The 22,295-nt window shown below is 39.2% G+C and overlaps 2 protein-coding genes across 2 annotated transcripts; one reads left to right on the top strand and one right to left on the bottom strand.

The window, feature by feature from the left end:
• Nucleotides 1-14: 14 nt before the first annotated feature.
• ptpn22 (protein tyrosine phosphatase non-receptor type 22) lies at nt 15-14,169 on the bottom strand. The gene is made up of 26 exons (XM_073470091.1): nt 13,874-14,169; nt 11,847-11,955; nt 11,229-11,305; nt 11,017-11,112; nt 10,787-10,825; nt 10,515-10,586; nt 10,214-10,273; nt 9,822-9,964; nt 7,041-7,107; nt 6,865-6,942; nt 6,662-6,748; nt 5,755-6,298; nt 5,198-5,278; nt 4,973-5,050; nt 4,540-4,611; nt 4,304-4,440; nt 4,158-4,185; nt 3,826-3,918; nt 3,632-3,700; nt 3,398-3,531; nt 3,180-3,207; nt 2,044-2,106; nt 1,707-1,804; nt 1,584-1,614; nt 1,420-1,491; nt 15-1,328 (listed from the first exon to the last, which is right to left on the bottom strand). The coding sequence occupies exons 1-26, from the start codon at nt 13,973-13,975 to the stop codon at nt 1,267-1,269; spliced, it is 2,520 nt and encodes an 839-aa protein (XP_073326192.1). The 5' UTR covers nt 13,976-14,169; the 3' UTR covers nt 15-1,266.
• A 3,037-nt stretch (nt 14,170-17,206) lies between these two features.
• On the top strand, nt 17,207-21,370 carry LOC140999615 (uncharacterized). Its single transcript, XM_073470105.1, has 4 exons — nt 17,207-17,533; nt 18,059-18,376; nt 19,924-20,077; nt 20,727-21,370. The coding sequence occupies exons 1-4, from the start codon at nt 17,428-17,430 to the stop codon at nt 20,890-20,892; spliced, it is 744 nt and encodes a 247-aa protein (XP_073326206.1). The 5' UTR covers nt 17,207-17,427; the 3' UTR covers nt 20,893-21,370.
• Nucleotides 21,371-22,295: the final 925 nt, after the last annotated feature.

Here is a 22,295-nt window from a genome sequence, read left to right as displayed (position 1 = left end):
ACAATGGGAATGCATAGACTTTCTATATTTTTTTAATAAATAACTTTTTTGTGCAACCAGTGTATGTAACACAATTTAACTGTACAGTTGCATCCGATGCATATTCAACATGCATCACATTCTCTGTATGTTAAAGGTTAAATTCCTCCAAAAATGAAAATTCAGTCATAATGAGAAATTGGTTGAAGTTTTGTAGTCAACAAAACATTTCTGGAGCTTCTCAGCAAAACAGCATTCTCCTAAACAACTGAAGTAGATGGGGACTTGACATAAAATGGCTCCCTACAGCTCATTCAGCGTAATCCAAGTCTCTGGAGGCCTCGAAATCCCCAAATTGATTTTAAAAGACGTTCTTTACACCTTTTTCTTTTTATTATTTGGGATCTCAGGGCTTCTGGAGACTTGTATTCAGCCAGACAAGCTGTATGGAGACATTTTATGTTTATTTATATCACTTGTCTTGTCACTTCATCTGTGTCTGAGAACGCTACAACGCTGTGTTGCTGTGAAGCTCCACAAATGTTTTGTGGACTTTACCCGACTTGGCATCGGCATGGGGGGGTGGGTAGAGAATAACTACGTTTTCATTTTTGGGTGAACTTATCCTTTTAGATATCCTATTCAACAAGCTGACGATGCTTTTAAAAATCATTTAAAAAACTACGGATGGATGTGAATTGTGGCAAAGACAAAAAAACAAAACAATACACTGAACAATGGAAAGTCTGTCGTCTTTGTAACAGAAATATTTACGTGCCGATGAACTAGATGCGATGTCATACCCGTTTTCTTACATCATGCCAGAAGCACAAACACATACACACATACATAACTAAATATGTTTCTGATACACAAAGCTTAACAGCGTGTTTTTTTTTAGCATCAGACAAGAAGTTTTAACTTCTCTCTGCAGTCTGCTCACTTCCTCAAGTCGATAATCTAGAGGGTGAGTTTTTGATTAAACTTTCAAGTCACTGCTCTGAGTGGTTGTCGATGTTGTTCATCAAGGCACTGATCTGTAATAAAAAACAACCTCCGTTGATGTACAGTACAAAGTGCGTCAGAGCTGGTAGCGAGGCACTTCCTGTTCCCCGCTGAGGGTGCAAGACAAAGAGAGGCGGCCTTCAGTGCTTTTCTGGTATGATGTATTTGATCTTCCACAGTATCTTCAATACTTTCAATGAGTCCAAGTCATTTAGCACTGCAAAGTGTCCTCAGTATCCTTGTTAGAGGAACAGATCCATGTTTGTTGTGTTGGTGACCGCCTCAAACCCAGGTCTCCGGGTAACTCCTGGGACCCTTGGGCTTTCCAAAACGGGTCCCAAATCCTGCGTAAAGATGAAGATGGCATCATAAAAACTGCATTTAGCATTTTATTATGCTTTATGTTAATGTGAACTGAAGTAGATTCAAACCTACCAAATTTGAACACTGACGATGATGGATGTGGTGTTTCAGACTGAGTAGGAATAGGTGGAGGGGCGACTTTAGCTGAGAATATAGTTTTGAGACACGTTAGTCCTTAACTTACACACATCAGTGCATTTATTTATTGAGTTTAAATATGAGTGAGCATCACTTACGTTTTTGTTTATGTCTGAAAAACCTTAAACTCTGGAAAAAGGAAACAAAAGCATGGATTTAGTTTGCTGCACAACAGTTCTTTTAACTTTAAACCAGCTGGTTGTGGCTCTCATTGCTCTTACTCTTGTTCTAGACATGCCCTTCTCGTTGCTTTTGTCTGGTTTGTTTCCTGATGTGGTCAGGGAGGGTCTGCGGTTCACGTCATCCTGTCCAACTTGAGCTGATGAACAGAAACAGATAGGAAGTGAAAGGACTCTGCATTATGATGACCATGTTCTTTCTCACTTTGCATGAAGAATATTATCATTTGGAATCCCCACAGCCTCAGATGTGTTATATGTGTTTTTAAACGTTACATTTTACTACATGAGATGGTTTTTGTGTTCATGCGTCTAATAATAATGCGTGAAAGAGGCTAGTGTCTAGTGAGCAGCCACTTTACTGTGTGAAGCTACTCACCACTTCCTCCTTCAGCCACGACCACAGGAGGTGAAGAGAGCTGTGGCGCGACAGTGAGGGGCTCTGCAGGAGAAACACAAAGGTAAACTGCCTCTGTTATATGCACAATCTTTTAAAAAAGACAACATCTAATCTGTCATTTTATCTTTTATCTTGATGTTCATCTTGGTTTGGAAAAAGGATGCCTCCCAGTGGTGAAAATGGGTATTTCTAAATATTCATTTTTAACCTGCAGGTTGTTGTATGTTGTCGACAAAACACAATGCAACCGTGCAAAATGTGATGAACAGGGGGATTGCAGTCGACACAAAATCATTTGGTCACTGACCTAAACTGTTTCATTAAAGGATTGTCAGGAAATCCAAAACTTGAACAACGAATTGATCCTACTAAGTATTATCTGTGTAGACAAAGCCTGAATTAATTCCTGTGTTGTCTAAAAGCTATCAAAGACACATAGAGCCACATGATCACACTGATATTGTCTCCCATCACAATGAACTTAAGCACTGTAGTTTAAATTGAGTTAAAACCACATCAGCCGTCCTGATACGTTAGTGGTGAATGTTTGAGGGGCAGGGGCAGAAAAAATAAAATGGACACCAGGTTTATGCAGTGGGGCACCAGCCTCAGAAAGGACACAGGAAGGGCAACCTCGACTGCGTTTTTTTGAACTTAGGGTGCACCAGCTGGAAAATAGCGCCCTACAAATGCACGAGTAACATTTGAAAACAAAGTACAGTGCAAGCACATACGTATGACCTGATTTTTAAGACTTAAAGCAACAAAACATTACTTCCTGGAGAAAGATAGTTGATTGTTAAAGGTCCAATTTTCAAGAAAGTAGATTTTTGAGTCAGCAACCTACAATCCCCAAGCGTCAATATATGAGATGAGTATTTGACTTTCCCCAGGAGGTTACATTTTGTTGCTTTTGTTGGCGCCCCAGAGATGCCAGAAACTATTAAGAGACTGACCAGCATGTTGTTGGTTTTGGTCTTATCATGGGCTCTATAATGAGATCTATACATATATAGAAGAGCAAGTACAGAACGCTGCGCGCCTTATCAAGTAAAAATGAAAGCAGAACAGAAAGGAGTCTTCATTAATGAGATCGATGAGATTAAACAGCTTACCTTGTCTTGAACTTTTAGCTCGAACGCTCTGGGGGTGAACAATTGAGAGCAAGAAATGTCAGTGTCATGACAGATGGAAACTTAGCATGTTAATCACTGTATGGAAAAGCACTGAGCAGAGGAAAAAGGACATGAGTCAGTGAGTGTCAGTCTTCTGTGTGCTGGCTGTAACCCCCAGTGTTTTTTTTAAATGTTTTACTTGGTCTGATAATATTCACCTTGCTCCTGTTCATAACCCCATCGAGGAATTTCTTGGGCTGAGAGGAGCCGTCCCATTCTGATGACAGGCCTACCCTCGATGAGGGCTGTGCTGTTTCTAACGGCTGTGGGCAGAGGGCGGGTTTCTTGGGAACTGTTGTGGGGGGAAAAAAAGCACTCCAATTAGACAACAAGTATCGCTACATGAGCTAAACTGTGTGCCTCTGTTGTAACGAGGGCAACAACACACTCACTCTCTTCTGTAGTGAGGACGAAGGACTCGGGGGTTCTGTCAGGAAGGGGAGGAGTCAGGCTCTCCTCAGCTGCACAGCCAAAAGATAATCATCAGATATATTTTCACACCTACTCTTAGAAAAGACTAAACACAAATGTTTGGAAATTGATCTCAAATCAAAGATCAGATCATAATTCTGTCTGATGAGCTTACTTTGAGGAAGCAGCGGAGGAGTCACTGGGTCCAGAGGCGGACAGTAAGGGTGGAGGTTTGAAGTGGCGCTCGATGCAAGATCAGGATGTGCTACTGGTGCCAAAGATATCAGAAGAAAGTACACTATTATATACTACTGAAATGATTACGCATGTGCAGTAGTTTCATAATGACTGGTAGATAGTTCGATAAGATGAGTCTCTCTAAATGAGGAAAACATGTATCATCATCACATGATTACATACTATGATTTATCATATTTTCAGCTGGTTTGAATATTAGTCACTGCATATCATTTTGCTCTGAACATTGTGTTATTATAATTGTCTTACCTGTGAAGATCATTTTTGCTCTCAGACTCTACAACAAAGAGAAGCATGTTGCTATTAGATAAAAGTCTACATTTCAGGTAAGTTACATTCATCTCTCAAGCTTGTAGGAAGTCACACGTCAGCCATTAAATATACTTTATTCTCACCTTACTTCTCACCCAAGGTTTCACCTCTTCCTGAGACGCAGTGGCAGCTGGCTTTGAGTTACCGGACCATTCGGAGGACATTCCTATTCTGTTCAGGTTCGCTGCCGGCTTGACCTCTGACTTCTGCTCCACAGGAGCTGAAAGGCAAGAACAAGCAATTTAATTAGTACATTTTAAAACTAAAACCTGCTGTTACCACAGTGTGTAGTTTTGTTTATGTATATTTATGATAATACCTTGATCAATAGCCAACTCAAATGATTCTGGGGTTCTCTCTGGAAGTGGGGGAACAGGTGAGGGGGGGCTGCCTGGGAATATAGAAATAAACATCATAGTTTTTTAATGGATATTATACTAAGTGTTGCCATTTCAACATCAGAAAGACATAATTGTCACAAAACATTTGCACACCTGTGGATCAACAGGTGCAAAGGAAAACTCTCACACACTGTCCTCTTCACTGGCAATCAGGAAAATGTAATAACAATGTTCAAGACCTGACCTGACTGACCTGTCATGACATAAAACATAACGAAAAGTAACCTGATGAAGGTCTGTGTTACGACAAAACGTTATTCATTTTTCCTGCCTGCAAGTGAAGAGAGTGTTTTTTTGTTCTGACAATTTAACATAATTGAAAAAATAGAGTTTTAGATATTTTCCACTAACCTCCCAACTCCCTGACAGCCTCAGCAGCAGCATTGGGTGGAATGATAACCATTAACCTTTCACAGGGATCTGAGACCTCTGAATGACAAAATCATAAACACGTTAGATAAAATGTATATCCTCTGGAGTCCAGGATGTATTCGGACGTAGCCAAGAGTAAAATAACATGTAAACCACTGAGCTTGTAGATGCTTCTGAACTTTAATCTACAAAGCGAACACCAACCTGCATTCAAAGCCAGCTCGTAGGATTCAGGGGTTCGTTGAGGTAGGGGAGGAGGTACCTCCACATCTGAATCATTAGTACCTACAAAATGCACATCAGTTAATACTACACATCTGTCTGTCTGTGTCATTTAAAGGGTAACTCCACCAATTTTAAACATTATAGTGTGTCAACAGGCATCGTGGAGTACTACAGAAAATGTGAAAAGTAGCATAAAGCATTTTATGGCTCCAGAGGAAGCTGCATGTAATCTGATAAATTGCCTCCAGTGATGTCACTCAGTGGCCTGGTTTGCATTGTGGGTAATGTCGGCACCAGATTTTTAAAAGGAAGAAGAATGCGTGGATTATATACAGTAGTATCCATTTTGACCATTTGTTTTTACATTTTCCAAAGTTGACATTACCCACATACATTACCCACAATGCAACCAAGCCACTGAGTAACAACTGGAAGCAATTTAGGCTTTATACTTCTTTTTCCACATAGGTAGTGGTACTCCCCAAGTTAATGTGTTACCTTTTAAGACTTACACATGCACGCACATGACCATTTACCTGAGGCAGGAGGGTTTTGCTCCAGTGTCTGGTCGTTCAGAGACAACAAGGGCGTGCTGAAGATTGGGCTAACTGTCCATTGTTTGTCATCTTGAGCAGAGTCCACTGGTGCCTCCACTGTTGAAGGGGGGGTCAGAGGAGTGTCAAAGTAGGGGTCCTCCACCATCAGGCAAATGGCTGCTGCCACAGCTGGTGAAGGCGGAGGGTTCAGTGACGGTACGTCATAGCTCTCCTGTATCCTCTCCTCCACTGCGGGGGCTCTCTGGCTGGCATGTAACAGTATGGGTGAGGTCCTGAGCACCTCCTGCGGGTCCTGGGTGGAGGCCAGAGCGTCAGGAGGGGTCTGGGGTAGGTGCCATTGATGCTGGTCCTTCAGCGAGATGAGATTTTCCGAGGCACAAGCGAAGAGAGGGTGGTACTGCTGTAGAGCGTCCCTCTCCTCGTCAAGCAGGCGCTGCAACTCTGGCAGCAAATCCAAATCGTCAGTCAGGTCAGAGAGCGCGCATTCAGGGTCAGGCGTGAGAGCAGACGGGATAACTGTCACCTGGTCGGGTTAACAAGGGAGTGTGAGTCAGGAAAGACTTAGATAAATGAAATGAAGTTGCTTTGCCTTGCATTACACTTGACAGAACCACTAACTGCTTGATAAGTGTTATTAATACAGTCGTCTTGTTGTCAGCGCCATCATAGTTCATTTTTGAACCACCCGGCCTGCTATTTGATTATTTTCCACTCACATCGTGCGACTGCATTCTACATCAATGTGACTGAAACCACAAGCAAGCCACAGCTGTTGTTTCTGCTTTGCTGGTCGTGATGGTTGTGCTCGTCAGTTATTGTTGGTTTAGAGTGTATTCATGCATTTCCGTTGTTTGTTTGTGCTCTGGTCTCGTTCCTGGTCACTCACCTCATTTCTGCAGGTCTGTGCATCCATGGACTGCAGATATCTCCCAAACAGTACCTTGATGGTTCTGTAGACCAGCTCATATTGTTCCTGAAGTTAAAATAGCACAAAAAAAAAACCTGCTCTGTTAGGTGTCATCGCCCTGGGACACGATGCATGAAACAAGAGAGATATTTGACAGAGGGAAGCGCCTGACATGAACCTACCTTGGTTTGAACCAGAGAAGGCCTCTGGGTTCTCATGTTTTGAACTAAGTCGTAGATTGAGAAATCTGGACTGATCATCTAAAAAATAAGTACACACACATCAACACAATGCAGCTCGGATCTCTACTGTTAAACTTCGATAATGTGAAGAAAGCGACAGCACAGAATTATCTCACCTGTTTCTTCAGGAGGTTCCAGGTGTAGTCAATGACACACAGGGCTCCTGTTCGACCACAGCCAGCGCTACAACGACAGCAGCAAAAAAAAATCAAGTCAGCTTTGGGACAGTTCAATGTGATTATTAGAATAGTAGTTGAAGAGGGCATCTGCCATGATGCTATTTTTAAACAACAGATTATCTAACACCATTTCATGATTATCTTGATTTTCTGGTACTTATTGTGCTGCATCACTAAAAAACCACACCTATCTGGTACAAGCAGGTTTAAAGCAATGCCGATCGACATTTCCAGTTCCTCATTTAAGCAGCCCTGAAAAGGCTTAACTCAGCTGGCTTTTCTTTGAAATTCCTAGATAGATAGATAGATAGATAGATAGATAGATAGATAGATAGATAGATAGATAGATAGATAGATAGATAGATAGATAGATTGGATTGTAGTATAGCATGATAAGAAAGTGTTGTGAGCTTTGTTTCTTTTTCCTGTGAATGTTGAGGGACAAAACCACACACATGCTGGAAAAAGTCTTCGACTGCATTTTTGAACAGCTGTAGTGGTGATATCACTCAGACGTGGGGTGACTGCCTGCTGTGTAGGTTGGATCTGCCACTGACTCAACATTCCATTTCTGACACGTCATATTCAAAATGGCGTGGGCATGTCATGGCGTGTTATGCTTTCATATCACATTTTTCGACAATATTTTGATAGTAACTTGATGAAGACAGTGTAGTTAGTTAGTTATACATCATAAACATATACCGTATATAACAAGCATTTTCAGCAAAACCGAAACCGAAAGAAGATTCAGTTATGACATGTGCACTTGAATGTACTTGTTTGATACTTAAGTACATTTAATATCGGATACTTTTACTACTACTAAGTACTATTTGTATGACGTTCACTTCCACCTAAGTAATATTTTAACACAATGTCTTTACTTTTACTCAAGTAGGGCTTTTGGGTACTTTTTACAACACACCAATAATAATAACATGTGAACAATTCCAAGTAGCAGACTCATTTAAATCTTTTTTTTTTATGTGAGCCCACTCAGTCTTTATACATCAATCCTTATTTGCAAAATCAATTTCTGTTTTTATCACACATAGTTCCGAACTATAAATGAAACCCATTTTCTCTATTGTGAAGATGGCACATTGAACAAATCCCTCTTCCTTTCGAATAACCAATTCCACTAAGCTATATATAATTGTGCACACCAAAAAAAGCACTGTCTTGGACTGATTCATAGACAGATATTTGTCTGAGGGCCCACACTCCGGCCTAATTGAGTTACCCAGTGTTAGTTTCGGTAAAACAGTAGATGTGGGTTTTGAATGAGCCAGAGTGTAAGTGCTGGAAAAAGTGAGGGGAAATGCCCACACGCACACTTTAAAACCTAGTGGGTCGTTGGCTACCCACCTACGTACGCTTCCTGTCTTAAAGAAAAAAGGGAGGAGGTACCTAACATCTAAGGCCTGAAGTGAGGGGACACAAACATGCTGCCCACAAGGCAATATGTTCCTATAGTAACTACACAAGCAAAACCAAAAGTGAGATTAGTTAGCGTGATCACTGCTTACCCTCAAGTTTTCACACATTAGAGCTGAATAAACAGTAGTAGCTCAGTCTGTATGAAACTTAACTTGGGGACCAGAAATTAAAAAATTGAGCTTCCACTCTAAAGGCATTAAAAAGAGTATGTCCTTCTTTTCTTTATAATATAATAAGTAATAAGTGTAATTAAAAAGAAGCTCTTAAGAAATTTGTTTTTTGTGGAAAGACTGAGGGAGAGGCAGAGACAGTCGACTAAGCATGGAGGTGCTAAACAATGCAGCGACTTGTGAATATAAATCTAAACATGTCCCAAAGGTGAGGCGAGCCAGTGAAAAGATGCCACCTTCATTTATTTGTCTTGTTAAGAATCTCTCAGCTTTATTTTTGCACAAGCATGATGTTCACTGATAACCTGGGTAGTTAAAGGAACACTGCAGTAGTCAAGATGAGAGAAGACGAAAACCTGAATCAGTTTCTTTGCATCAAAAAGTCCAAGATATGGCTTTGCTATATTTCTTATGTTGGAAAATGTTTGCTGTGTTTTTTCCAAAATTTATGTCAGCTTTTCGTCACTGAGTTTATGATTCTGTCTCTCAGCCCCAAGACCTATAACTCTTTTTTGTCCTTTTTTGAATTCAAAAAGTTTTTATTTATTCATACTATAATACTTTTTAAGCAGTTAAACTATTTAGACTGTGAGGTCAGATAAAGACAATTGTCTGTCGTCCACAAAGCTATGAAATTTCACACCATTTTGTTATTATTTGGCCCAGTCAGGAGCATGTACAGTGAGAATAGTGGGCCAAGTATAGAGCCCTGTGAAACACCATACAGAATATGTCAAGTACTTGAAACACTGACAAATATATCACCCAGTTAAATAAACTGAAACCAGTCAAAAACCTTTTGAGAAATTCCAAATATATATTTTTTTAATAAGTCTATCAGTACTGTAAAATTAATTGTGTCAAACAAAGGAGGAAAGAGGAGAAACATCAGCCCTATCACCTCTTTCTCTAAGATTATTTAACATTTTTACTGAGGTGGTTTTTGTGCTGATTGACATTTGTTGTGGATGTTATTTTCACTAAGAAAGCTATTTAATTCTCTATATAAAGAGAACAACTTAATTATGCATGCTAAATGGAGCTAGATTGAATTCTTTAAGATTATTTATTAAGAATTAAGTAGGTAAAATTAAGAAAGGCTGACCTGCAGTGGATGCAGATGGGGATGTCATCATGGGCTTGACTGGAGCGCATCTCCTCCAACATTTCCAGAATGGGAGGAATCGAGTCTGGTACACCGTGATCCGGCCAGTTGACATAGTGCAGCTGTTTCAAAGTTCGGCTACACTGTAAAAAAAAATGTCAACATTTTTTTTTTAGACAATTTCAATGCAAGCCTCTTTCCAAGGTTGTTTATCTGTTGAAGAAAAAACATTTACCTCACTTTTTGCTACTCTATTATTGTGAGAGCTGTAGATTTACATTTTTTTTTCTTTCTTTGTAGCAGCTAAAAACAAGACAGATGATAATCTGTTGCTTGTCTCAGGAGAATTACCCAACAGTTGTTCTCACAGTCAGGGTGTAAACACTACTTACGTTGCGATAAGTCACCCGTAACGTCCTTGACAGATAATCGCCTTTACTTTCCTCAGAATCCTGTAAGAAAACACTGCATCTTTAAGCTGAGTACTTACACTTGCTGTTAAAAGAAAAGGTCATAGAGGTGATGTGAATTTCTTTTGTATTATATTTTATTATACTTGGGTAGTGTAACCAAATGTCGTATGCTGGTGTAATGTTTAGATACTGTGAAATGATAATGTCAGCACATGTTGTGGAGCTGTTCGAGGAACCAGTCAAAGTGGGAAGTGTGACTCTTGAGAACAAAAATACTCACACAGTAAACTGTAAAAGGCTCACAAACAAACGGTGGCTCTTGTTTCTGCGGCCAGTATCGCTCACACTTTTTCTAGAGAGAAAACGTAAAGGAAGCACACATTTAACTGTCTGAACTGTCAACATGCAACAAAAATGCCCTCAGTCTACAAATCAAACCAGCACATGCAATGACACACAAAATGCAGAAGTTTTGATGGTAAAGAAACTATGCAAAAACAGTTTGTCTGTGGGGACAAAAAGTGAAAATGAAAATGAAGACAGTGGCGTTACCTTTCCCATCTCAAATTCTCGACAGGCCATCACTACGACCTAAAGCCAAACAGGACAATGCAAATTACAATGTACCAAAATAGGACATGACAACATCCGTATGTTTGGGTGGGGAAACTTCAGTGTATGTAGCCAAGGGAGCTCTAAAGCGTGCTCATGGTTGCTGTTTTGAGTGCAACATAATGTGTTAAAACACCTTGTTGTGTCCACAGACGACAGGCAGGTCATACCTTTACGTTGTATTCCCAAAGCATCCTCATGAAGTCCAGTACTGTGTGAGGCAGAGGACCCTGAGTAGCAATGTAGGCCCTGGAACCTGACACCCCCTGTAGACAAAACATAGCTTATAGTCAAGAGTCAGGGGATGTTTACACACAAACACAGTTAAAAATGAAATGTACTCTATGCACTATGAATAAAAAAGGCGTCACTGTTCATTTACCTTGATGAAATTGGCGTTGATGTAGTCCGTGTCATTTTTAGATGTGGTGAGGGTGAGCTTGACTCTGCTGTGGTCAACTGAAAGGAAAAGAATATGTAGTCATAATGAACATCGCTCAAGTCTGCAGCCACTGACTTTGCTGTACCTTTTCAAACCATGCAAGAAAAACATCATGGAGAATTAGATTCAAATGGAAATGAAGTAAAATATGTTAGTATTTCTCAATAATAGATGGACATATTCCACATTGTCAAATGATGGTAAACATTAGAAAATATTGTATTCTTACTAAATAAATCAAATATAACCTGCCAAAAATAATTACCCACACTTGTCCCACATTATTAACCTAGTATGACATGTTATCTACAACATTTTTCCATTAATATGTGGTCATCAATGTTTGCATCATAGTATCATAGTATGCATCTCAGTATCAGATTACTGTAACCTCATGACTCTTTTGCATTTTTTCTCAGCATTAATTTATCAGTTATGAACATATGAAAGTCAAAAATTCTGTTTCTTAGTCGTATCTTATCTCAAATTATATGTATCCTCTTACGCAGAAGTTTAAATGGCAAACTGAAATATTTTTTTGCCTTGAGCAAAGCTTACAGGGAACAATGTCCTTGTATCGGTTCTTCTTGATGTTATCCTGCTTCTCTGCTGCCTTGGTGGGGTAGGTCTTGTCAGTGCGGTACTTAGTTGACAGGCATTTCAACCTCTGAAAAACAAAAGAAATGTTTTTTACCCTATCACATACATACCTTTATGAAGCTTAACGTTCTGTCAGAGAGTGTCAGAGAGGTTATGTTCAGTGCCGTGGTAATTTATCGGTGGTGCTGCTGTATTAGTTTGCCATACGTTAGAAAATGTCCCGAGCATTACGTGTACCTGTGTATTTAATAACTTATTTTCTTTGTAGGGCATATCTAATGTTCCAGATGTTCATTTCACACAATCATCAGAAATACAGTTATGTATTTATACTTATATATAATGGTAAGCTGATAACATGACAGGTGCAAATTGGACTCTAACGCAGGGGTGCCCAAACTTAATGGTGGGCCACGCACCAAAAGCAACACTCACTGCCATGCTCCTGTCATGATTATTATTATGGATCCAATATACTTAAAGTGCATATTACCTCACCAAAAAAATAAAACATAATAAACGTCATTATAATCTTTAAAATGGCTTTTTTAAAATTTTAGATAGAAACATTTGGAGGGCCAGTTTTGGCCCACGGGTCACACGTTTTGGCGTGCGTGTGAAGGGATTCATCAGGGCAAATGAGTAAGTTCGGCAATACGTAAGAAGTGTCCACCTGTCATACTCTTAACAAACAGGAGGCAGCATATCACCAGAGAACCCACTAACTGCTGCCAACTGTAGCTGCTGTCAGCTAGTTAGCTCAGTTAGCCGTGCAGCTAGTGGTCCGAACTGGGAAGCTCGGGGACGAGGAGAGTGTTCACAGCAGCTGTTCTGGACGGGGACGAGCCAGAGCCAGCTGTGCAGCAATAGTTTTTGTTATTTTTGAGCGTTTTCAACTAAAATTCTTAGGTATTGCACCTTTAATAAATCAACTGTATTCATCACCAACTTACTGCTGTGACTCAGATCCATGATATTTGTGGGGCACTTTGTATTATCGAAGTCATTTTAGTTTTTAGTTGTCTAGTCTAACAGGAGAGTTTGGAAAATAAGGGCATATTAAATGTGACCAGTTGCTGAGTGGTCAAACATGGACAGTTTTTTTGTTATGATTCATCCCCAGATGACCAGAATCTATGACTCACTTTACTAGAACCTGACACGCTGTCTTACAAGCTGCGAGGATTTCCATCCGGAATTTACTGCACGGAAGGTTTGACACTCAGATTTAAGTCATGGCTCGTCCGTGCTTACAGGATTTGTTAAGACACTGGTCTTTTTGTTCAGAGGCCAGTTCTCACAGTTCCAAACAGTCTGCTAAAGGCCTCGCGGACCATCTGCGCTGCTAACACCACAGAGTGCTTTTTGTTCACAAAGGAAGTGATGCAACGGACCCCTTCCTCTGGAGTGGTCGGCGTGGTAGCAGCATGACAGCAGAAGGGCAGCATGTGAAGCACACGCTGCTGTCCTTAGGCTCTGCCATGTCACTCATCACCATGGCAGCAGCCCACAGATGATGTCACTCAAGGAGGGCTCAAGACTTCTGAAGGAGACTTTTCTAAGCGTATACATGTGCCTCTGTGTGAGTGTATATACGTTGTCATATGAAATTAAAGTGCTAGACTAACTGAATGATCTCTATCTGCTAGAAGCATTTGCCTACGGGTCTTCCTCGTTCGTGCGCTGTCGGTGACAAGCATCAGTGCAAAGAGGAAGCACAAAAGTGGCGTTGGAGCCATTATAACAAAAGCAGCGTGTCACTTCCCTGAACATGTTGCCTTTTCGTGAAGATTTGGAAGACAGGAAAACTAAAAACTTTTCCTCTCCTTGTACTGACTGTCAGTTCATTTAATATAATCAAACAGGGCAGTCAAAACATGGTTTCCGATGATGTGATACGGAAAGCCACAAGACAAAAAAGTCTACTATTCAACAGCACAACTCAGAACAGTACTTCAACGAAAGGAACAAAACACTTGACTCACTGCAAACTCCCCGGCAAAGCCACTTGGTTCCTCCTCGTCCCCAGCCTCTTGTCTCTCCAGCTGGGCCAGGAAGCTCCTCAGTATCCAGGCTTGATGCTCCATGGCTGGCTGTACAGTACACTGCCTGGGATAGGGCACCTTTCACAGGCATGTCAGGACACAAAGGTCCTCGTCCACGGGTCATGGATCGCCACGACTTGGGTTGAGGGCGGTGGCACGTCTGTTGCTGCTACACAGAGCACTTCTCTATTGCAACTGTCACTTCAAGGAACTATTGTGAGGGGAACGTGTGAACTGTCTGAGAGGAAGCAAGAGTAAACTAACAGGTTCTGTGGTCAGATGAATATTATTGCCGCGCCCCCTGGGTGTCTCTCACTGGGTCCTAAAGTCACCCGGGTGTTTGATTGCATGAGTGTCGGAGAGGGAATGGCGAGGGAAACACCCACAAATAGAGAGGGACACACATTTATGCATATGAACTGACACAAACAGCTGTTCCTACCCAAAGTCAGAGTAGCAATGCAGGCAGTCTAGCCTGTTGGACAACATTCAGGACCCATGAGAGGAGTGGAGGAGGGATGTGGTTAAGGATGGAGGCAGAGACAGAGGGAGTGGTTAAGAGAGGGTGTCTAAGAATCCTGAAAATCCTGATGTTCTGAGCCAGCAATTAGCAGCAGCCCACTCAACTGTCTAGGACTTTATTTATGCCTACTGTTGTTTTGGTGAAAGCCACCTCACAGTAATAACTCTGTCATTTTCTTGTAAAACTCACATTTATGAACTTACTGTGATTTGTTTAGTGAGTTGACTGTCCACTTTTGAATCATATGAATTTCAAAGAGCCATTGGAGGAGCTCATGCAAGGCTTCCTTTTATTATATATAACAAGCTGGAATTTAATTAGAGTATGAATAAAGGTCAAAAATATATGTATAAGAATATGTAGCAAGTATAAGATTGTATATAAGTACATAAGAATGAAACACCAGTATCAAGATAATAAAGAAAACATACAGGCTTACCAGAAGAGCTGACGTGCAGTTCGTGTAAGAGGAGTGAGTCAACTCCGCCTCAGTTACATGTGAAACCAGAATGCCTTCTGTCAGATATGACATGATGAAGACAACAATGCATTGGACACTGCGCTCAGCAGGTGTTGGACACTACATCGGTAGCACGGTGACATCTAGTGGCTTTGTGTTGAACTAACACAAAGAGACAGTAGAGTTAACCAGTGTTGTAAAAAGTACTCAAAAGACACACTTGACTAAAAGTAAAGATATTGTCAATTAATACACTTAAGTATCAAGGGTACACTTGTATCCCGAATTAGTTGACTTTACCAGAAAACTGCGTGGAAACCCGTTTCCTTAAACCGCTTAAGTTTGTACACAAGGTGAAACTAAACATGTGTAGTTGTACAAACCTACACACATAATTAAGTGTAGTAACATACTTAGTTAATATTAGAAGGCTTTACTCAAAGTCATTAGTTTGCATAAGTTGTTTCTTTTCAGGAGTGCAACTTGTACAACATGACTATGTTAAGTTAAATAAACACTATGTAAAGTAAGATTAATCTATAAAGATTTTAGCTGTGATTTACATATCTTTAACAGTAGTGGTTATGAAAGTCTTTCTTGGATCAACACAATCCTTCAGTTTGTTAATAGTAAATTTGTTTCTCTAATTATTACTGAATTCAATAATAACCTCTATCATGGTAAGCGATGTCTTCATTTTCGTACAAAAAACCATGACTTATCGTGAAATGTATTAAAAGCACGCATCAAGTTTCAATCATATATTTTTCTTCAAACTATAAAAAAGAAAGGTCTCGGGGGAGGTTTTACTGTCATTTAACAATGCATGCTGGGAAGTCTACTAATTTGCTGCGGATCAGGCCCCTCCCTTCCTTTACATAAACTTAACATACTAAGTAATATGTGCTTAACATGATCATTGTACTGCATATTTCATCTGATGAATGCAAACAACTAATTTGATTTTGAGATGGCAGAGGGGGTTTAAATAAAAGACTAATTAACGAGCGCTCATAAAGTTTAATTTGAACTAAATCTGCGTTTGCAGTGTGCAAGTAGAAGTACATACATAAACATATATTTACATGTATGTATACACTGTATATGATTATCTGTCTGACCAACTATCAGATCCAATATTTTTTTTAATGAGGTAGAGGGAATAGAACAAATCACAATGGTTGTTTACAATCCCTGCATCATGCACTTGCTTTTTTCATTATGTTATTGTATATGTCAGTGTATGCATCTCATTCATCTACAGTGCATGTTTGATGCTTTTATATCTCATGAAAGGATAAGTTCACCCAAAAAATGAAAACTCAGACACTATCTACAGATGGGAAGTCAGATGAAGTTTCATAGTCCACAAAACACATCTGGAGCTTCACAGCGAAAGCATTCCAGAAATGAAAGCAAGGTTCTTCTTATTAAGGGGCTTTCATAAATGGCATAACCTGAAATAACTGTGGCCTTCTGGTAAATCGTTTGTGTTTTCGCGGCACGGCATACAGAGCGCGTCTGTACACCACAGTGCACCTACAGGAAGCTGAGATCACCACAGTCCATCTCTGCTGTTTCCTGAGTTTTGATTATGGTTGTTAAAGTTTCATTCTCTAGCTGCTGACATCAAAATGAAGACGCTTTGTCTGATTGTGCTTTTTCATGGTGAGTGAGCTCATTTACATTAACATTAATCATCATAATGCTCTTTTTATTTGATATACAATTTCTGAAAGGGAAACTAATTCTATTCCTTTTCTAAAATGGAAAATAAGATGTAATTTACATTGATAAGGACGAAACTTTGCAAATATATGTATTAATAACATAAAATGTAACAGTAGCTGTAACTACTTATTAATTCTGATAATATAAATGTAATCATTAACTGGAAAATTCATAGATTGATTGAATGAACACAGGCAAACTTGAGCGGTTCCATTTTCGATTGCATGAATTTTGGAAATGTTTTTTTCATGTTGTATTCTCAATCATTGATTTTTCATCTGTGGCTTGTGTGTGATCTGCCTGACATGTAGAATTATTTGTTTTGTACACGACAGCGGAATATAATGAAGTATTTACTCTACATGGAAAGTTTCACAAGTTAAGGCTTGAAAACTCTTAAGCAGTTTACAAGATTAATATTCGAATTTGGGTCGAAAAATGAAATGAAATCAGTTAAAAGGAAATTGAACATTGAAAATAATATTTCTCTGATTGTTGTGGCTATGAGAAGTTTCATTCTGATTGGACTCCATTTTTTTATTTTTATTTTCAGCAAGTCTCCAGCTCCAGTGTGATAAGGGGAAGATCACAGCACATATTGGAGGTGAATTCCTTCTTATCTGCACGTATGACGCAAACCATTTCCGGTTCAGTAAAAAGTACTGGTGCCGAGGAGACTCCAGAAGCACGTGTGAGATTGTGGTGGATTCAGAAAATAGTGCTAGAACTAAAAATAGACACAGGTCCCACATTGTAGATGCAGGAAGAAGAGGGTTGTTTATGAAAGTCACAGATCTGAGATTTGACGACAGCGGAGTGTACTGGGTTGGGATTGACAGACCGTATTCTGACATCATGACTTCAGTTAAAGTGGTCGTCACTGAAGGTAAGAATAAAGCACAACTGTTTCATGATTAGCTTGGAAAATGTGTAATGTATGTGAGTGACTCACACACACACACACACACACACACACACTGTATATACTGTATATATAATTAATGTAAATCAATCTTGGTGTTGTGTTTGTGTTGTTATTTGTTATGTTCTGTCCGAATGTTTGGACAAGTTGTGTTTTGATGCTTTGGCAACATTGTTGTTAAACTTTCATGCCAATAAAGCCCCTTTGAATTTGAATTTGAATTTGTGTACTGCTTATAATAACATTTATGGACATTTTTCACCCTTACAAAAAAGAAGTATACTCAAGTTCATTCATCAAGTAAACTTAAGTACAGTTCTAATATATTTCCCAAGTTTGACTTTGTTAAGTATCTCTTAAGTACACAAAAAGTAAACTGAACTTATTTTTAAGTATAGTAATAGCACACTTGAATAGTCCTTGTTTGTAAGGGTCTTAACACTGTCAAGCTGAATGGATTTAAATATATGACCTCCTTCTCTGCGCCAGTTCCAGTATCTAAACCCAGACTTTGGCCCTTGGGCCCTCTGGTGGACAGGCCGACATGCTGGGGGCAGCCAGTGACGGTGCGCTGTGGCTGCACAGAGGGCACTGCTGTTCGTTACACCTGGTTTCAAAACACTCACCACGAGGACGTCCTGCTTCACCACTCGTCAGACTTACACTTACACTGTGGCTCATTGGGCGAGGACAGCGATTTCTACTGTATCGCCAGGAATGACGTAAGCAGTCAGAGGAGTGATGTCCTCTCTGTGCAGGTTCTGATGACTGCAGACAGCAGCTGCATCTATGTCATTAATATGCAAGGTAAGAAACACATGGGATGTTGTGTTCTAACCCTAACCCTTGTTTTTACTCTATTACATTTATATGATAACTTGAGTTACTAGTTACTTTGCAGACTGCATGCTGCATCAGAGCCAATATAAGGCATTTTTAAATGTATTTAATTGGCATTCTGGTAATCAGAAATATGCTGAATATCTGATCCAATAATCAGTAAAATGAATATACAGTAAGTATTAATACTACAAAAAGACACTGGACATTACAAGTGTGATCGTAATACTTCATAACAGTGATGGGATGTAACAAAGTAAATTTACTCAAGTACGATTTTTAGGTATGGGTTAGGGTTAGGGTTAGGGTTACTTATGGAGTATTCCCATAATTTACTTTTTCTTGTATTTCTGATATCATTTAATATCAGATTCTGTAAGACTTTTACTCAACTACTATTCCTATGATCAGCTTTCACTGTTTCCAACGTAATATTATAAAACAGTAGGCTATCTTTACATTTACTCGAGTATGACTTTGGGTACTTTTACAACACTGCTTCAGAAGGAAAACATCTCATAATCCCCTCTAATCCCCTCTGTTATTTTGAAAAGTCTTGAGCACACTTTCTGCAACCATGATGGATGGTGAGTGTGGTTACAGCATGTACAAATGCTTTTATGGCAGCTTACTGTGGGTTTGTAGTCAATGAATGTGTATTAAGTGCTTATCTTTGCTTTCCTACATCCATAGAGGTCAAAACTAAACAAGCTTTATTCTTGCATTATGGCTGTGGGAAGCTTCATACCTGTCAGTGCTGTATACAGTGTGAGTGATGAGAGAAGTAAACAGGAAACCAAGCTATAAGAAGAAGCATTATTCATTGACACCTCTGTCAGCTGTCTTCACGAGTGTCTGTGAGAGTCGCTCAGTCGTGTTTCCTCTGTACCAACTCTCTTTTCACATGTTTCTTTTACTAACTGGTCTAATTCTGATGTCAGGATCAGAATACTTTTAAAATGACTATGAGTATGTTCTGTATATTGTATGTTGTCATTCTGCATGGCGTGCTCAGGCTATGAAAAATAATAATTAGGGATCCAAAAGAGCATGTATACCTCACAAAAAAGAATCAGCATAACGTTAATATTATTAAAAAATAATAATTTTTAATATTTATTTTCACTAAAAACATCTGGCCATCCAAAATACACCATAGAGCAGGCTCACTTTGGCCCAGTGGCCCAACTTTGCTCAGCGCTGGTTTATATAATGGATTAAAGCCCTTGTGTAGATTTGACTTTGGTGCCTCCTCGTGGTCGTATTAAAGAAGACACGGTTGTCTCATTTTTCTGCAAACAAAAAAATCATGCATCAGTATTACATTTTAAAGATCAAAACTTTTAAATTCTGATAAAAATCCAACACAAAGGGGCATCAAATACAGAAAAACATTATAAAAATTTAAATTTAAAATAAACATTTACTGATAGGGTCTGTTGTGAAATCCTTATTGCACAAGGCTCACATTCATAAAACAATGTCATTGTGGTGTCTTTCCTTTTAATCATCAGGCCAACCCATTTATGACTGTGCGGACAGGATGAGCACCACCACGGCCACAACTCCACCTCTGACCACCTGCCAGACTCCCATGATCCCCCATCCTAACACAGGAAACCAGTCTCTACAAATCAATCAAACCGATGGAGATTTTTTTTTCAGCAGGTTAGACACATTTAAAAAATAAATGTACTCACTTTAATGGAAATAAAAGCAAACTCGATGTCTTAAAGGAAAAGTTCACCCAAAAATCAAAATTCTGTCATTGTCTCCTCACCCCGATGCCGATGGAAACTGGGATGATGTTTCGTAGTCTAATGGACATTTCTGGAGCTTCACAGCAAAACGGTGTTGCAACATTCTCCTAAACAACTGAAGAAGATGGGGACTTCTTTTAAAACGTTAAAAACACCCCAAAACAAAAACACAAAATGACTCCATACACTTTTCGTCCAGTGTAATCCAAGTCTCCAGAAGCCCTGAGAACCCAAATCGATTTGAAAATACATTATTTACACCATTGATGTGCGGTCGAGCTTAGGCACCCACCACCAAGGTGTAGACTAACACTTTTAGCCTATGGTGGTGATTTCAGCTTTATAAATAATGTCTTTTCAAGTCAGTTTGGGATCTCAGGGCTTGATTAGTCCTTGATTAGGGCAGACAAGCTGTAGGGAGCCATTTTGGGGGCATTGGCGTGGGAGTGAGAAAAATAGTGACTGAAATTTCATTTTTGGGTGAACTTTTCCTTTAAAATACCTCCACAAAATGTTGGTTGAAAACCAGTCACTAATCAATTTTTTTGTCTTTTCAGGGCATGGACAGGGGAGCCATTTTGGTATTTACTGCTCCGCTGGGGATCTTTTGCGCTCTTACTGATATTTCTGTGCATCGTAATCGAATGTACAAAAGCAAGAAAGAAGCGTGTCAAGAGGAGGAGGGGGGCTCGTTTCAAGCGGATGCCCCATTTGGCTAAGTGACCTGCATTTTCAGTGGTTGTTCTTTGGAGGTCGTATCAGCCCCTGTGTTATTGGTTTGGTGGCTGTGTTTTTTGTTACCAAGGTTCTCTGATAACGTGGTGGTTTGTGAGGAGTCTGGGTCATGATGTGCGTCAGCATGTTTATCAGAGTTTATAATCAGCGTTGTAAAAACTGTGATAGTCGTACTTGTTATTGTGTTAAAATATTACTTTAGTAAGAGTGAAAGTCACTCATACGGGTAGTACAAGTACAAATATCTGATATCTAATGTACTTACTGCTTATACTCCTTATTCTATTTATAACCTTTTATACCTTTTTACATTTTTATATATATATTTTTTTATTTTTTTATTTTAACTAGCTTACTCTTCTGTGTTGTGCTGTATATCTGTTAAATGTTGTGTTGTGTACAAATGCTCCACGTGCCTTACCTTGAATTGCCCCCCAGGGACAAATAAAGTTTTTTGAATTGAATTAAGTATAAAAAGTAATTTTCTTAAAATAGATGTACAAATATCAAAAGTACATAACTGATATATTTACATGTATGTTGTATTCTTGAGGTTGACCGATTATCAGTCGGGTCGATTATTGGATCCTATAGTCAGCATTTTTCTAATTGGAGTAAGTAGACTGTTTTTTTTTTTTATCTAATTGCTGATAAAATAACTCATTAATAACTAAAATGTGCTGCTTTGACTCTGATGTAACATGGAATCTGCAAAGTAAATAGTAAAAAAGTTATCAAATAAATGATGAATAATAAATAAATGGAAATACTCCATTACAAGTACATCAAAATTGTACTGTAGTACAGTACTTGAGTAAGTACTAGTACTTAGTTATGCATTTTCCTACTGAAATGAAGCTATTTTAATAAAATGAGGCAACAACTATCACAATGCCAGCTGGGGAAGATGACTAATACGGTAGAAACTAGGCGTTGCTCTGTGAATATTTCCTAGCTTGTAAAAAAGGTGAACTTACTTTTATCAAATCAACCAAATGCAGTCAGCCTGACCATTCATTTTTCATTATATTCTTCCATGTAAACAAGTCACACAATGGAATTTCATTGCAAATTTTCATTGGAAAGCCAAACCCTCACATCCTGTGCACAAATATTACAGCTCACATCACCATCATGTCAGTGCAGTAGTACTGATTCCATGTATGTTGGCTTTTTCTTTACACATACATGAGTGTGACTTGAGAGACAAGTCAATGAAGGTGAGTGTGTAAATAAAATCATAAAGAAAGCTTTCTGTTGTTGTTCATTTTGTCTCACTGATATAGACCTATGTGAGTTAGAACAAACAGGGATCGTTTCCTCAAAAATTTACAATGCAAATACACTTTGTACTTTGGCCCAGTGCTGGTTTATATAACGGATTAAAGCCC

Source organism: Pagrus major, chromosome 7 (genome assembly GCF_040436345.1).
Source record: "Pagrus major chromosome 7, Pma_NU_1.0".
In the NCBI taxonomy this organism is placed as follows: Eukaryota; Metazoa; Chordata; class Actinopteri; order Spariformes; family Sparidae; genus Pagrus; species Pagrus major.
Note: the sequence above shows the minus strand (reverse complement) of the source record. Positions and strands in the feature narration are given on the sequence as shown.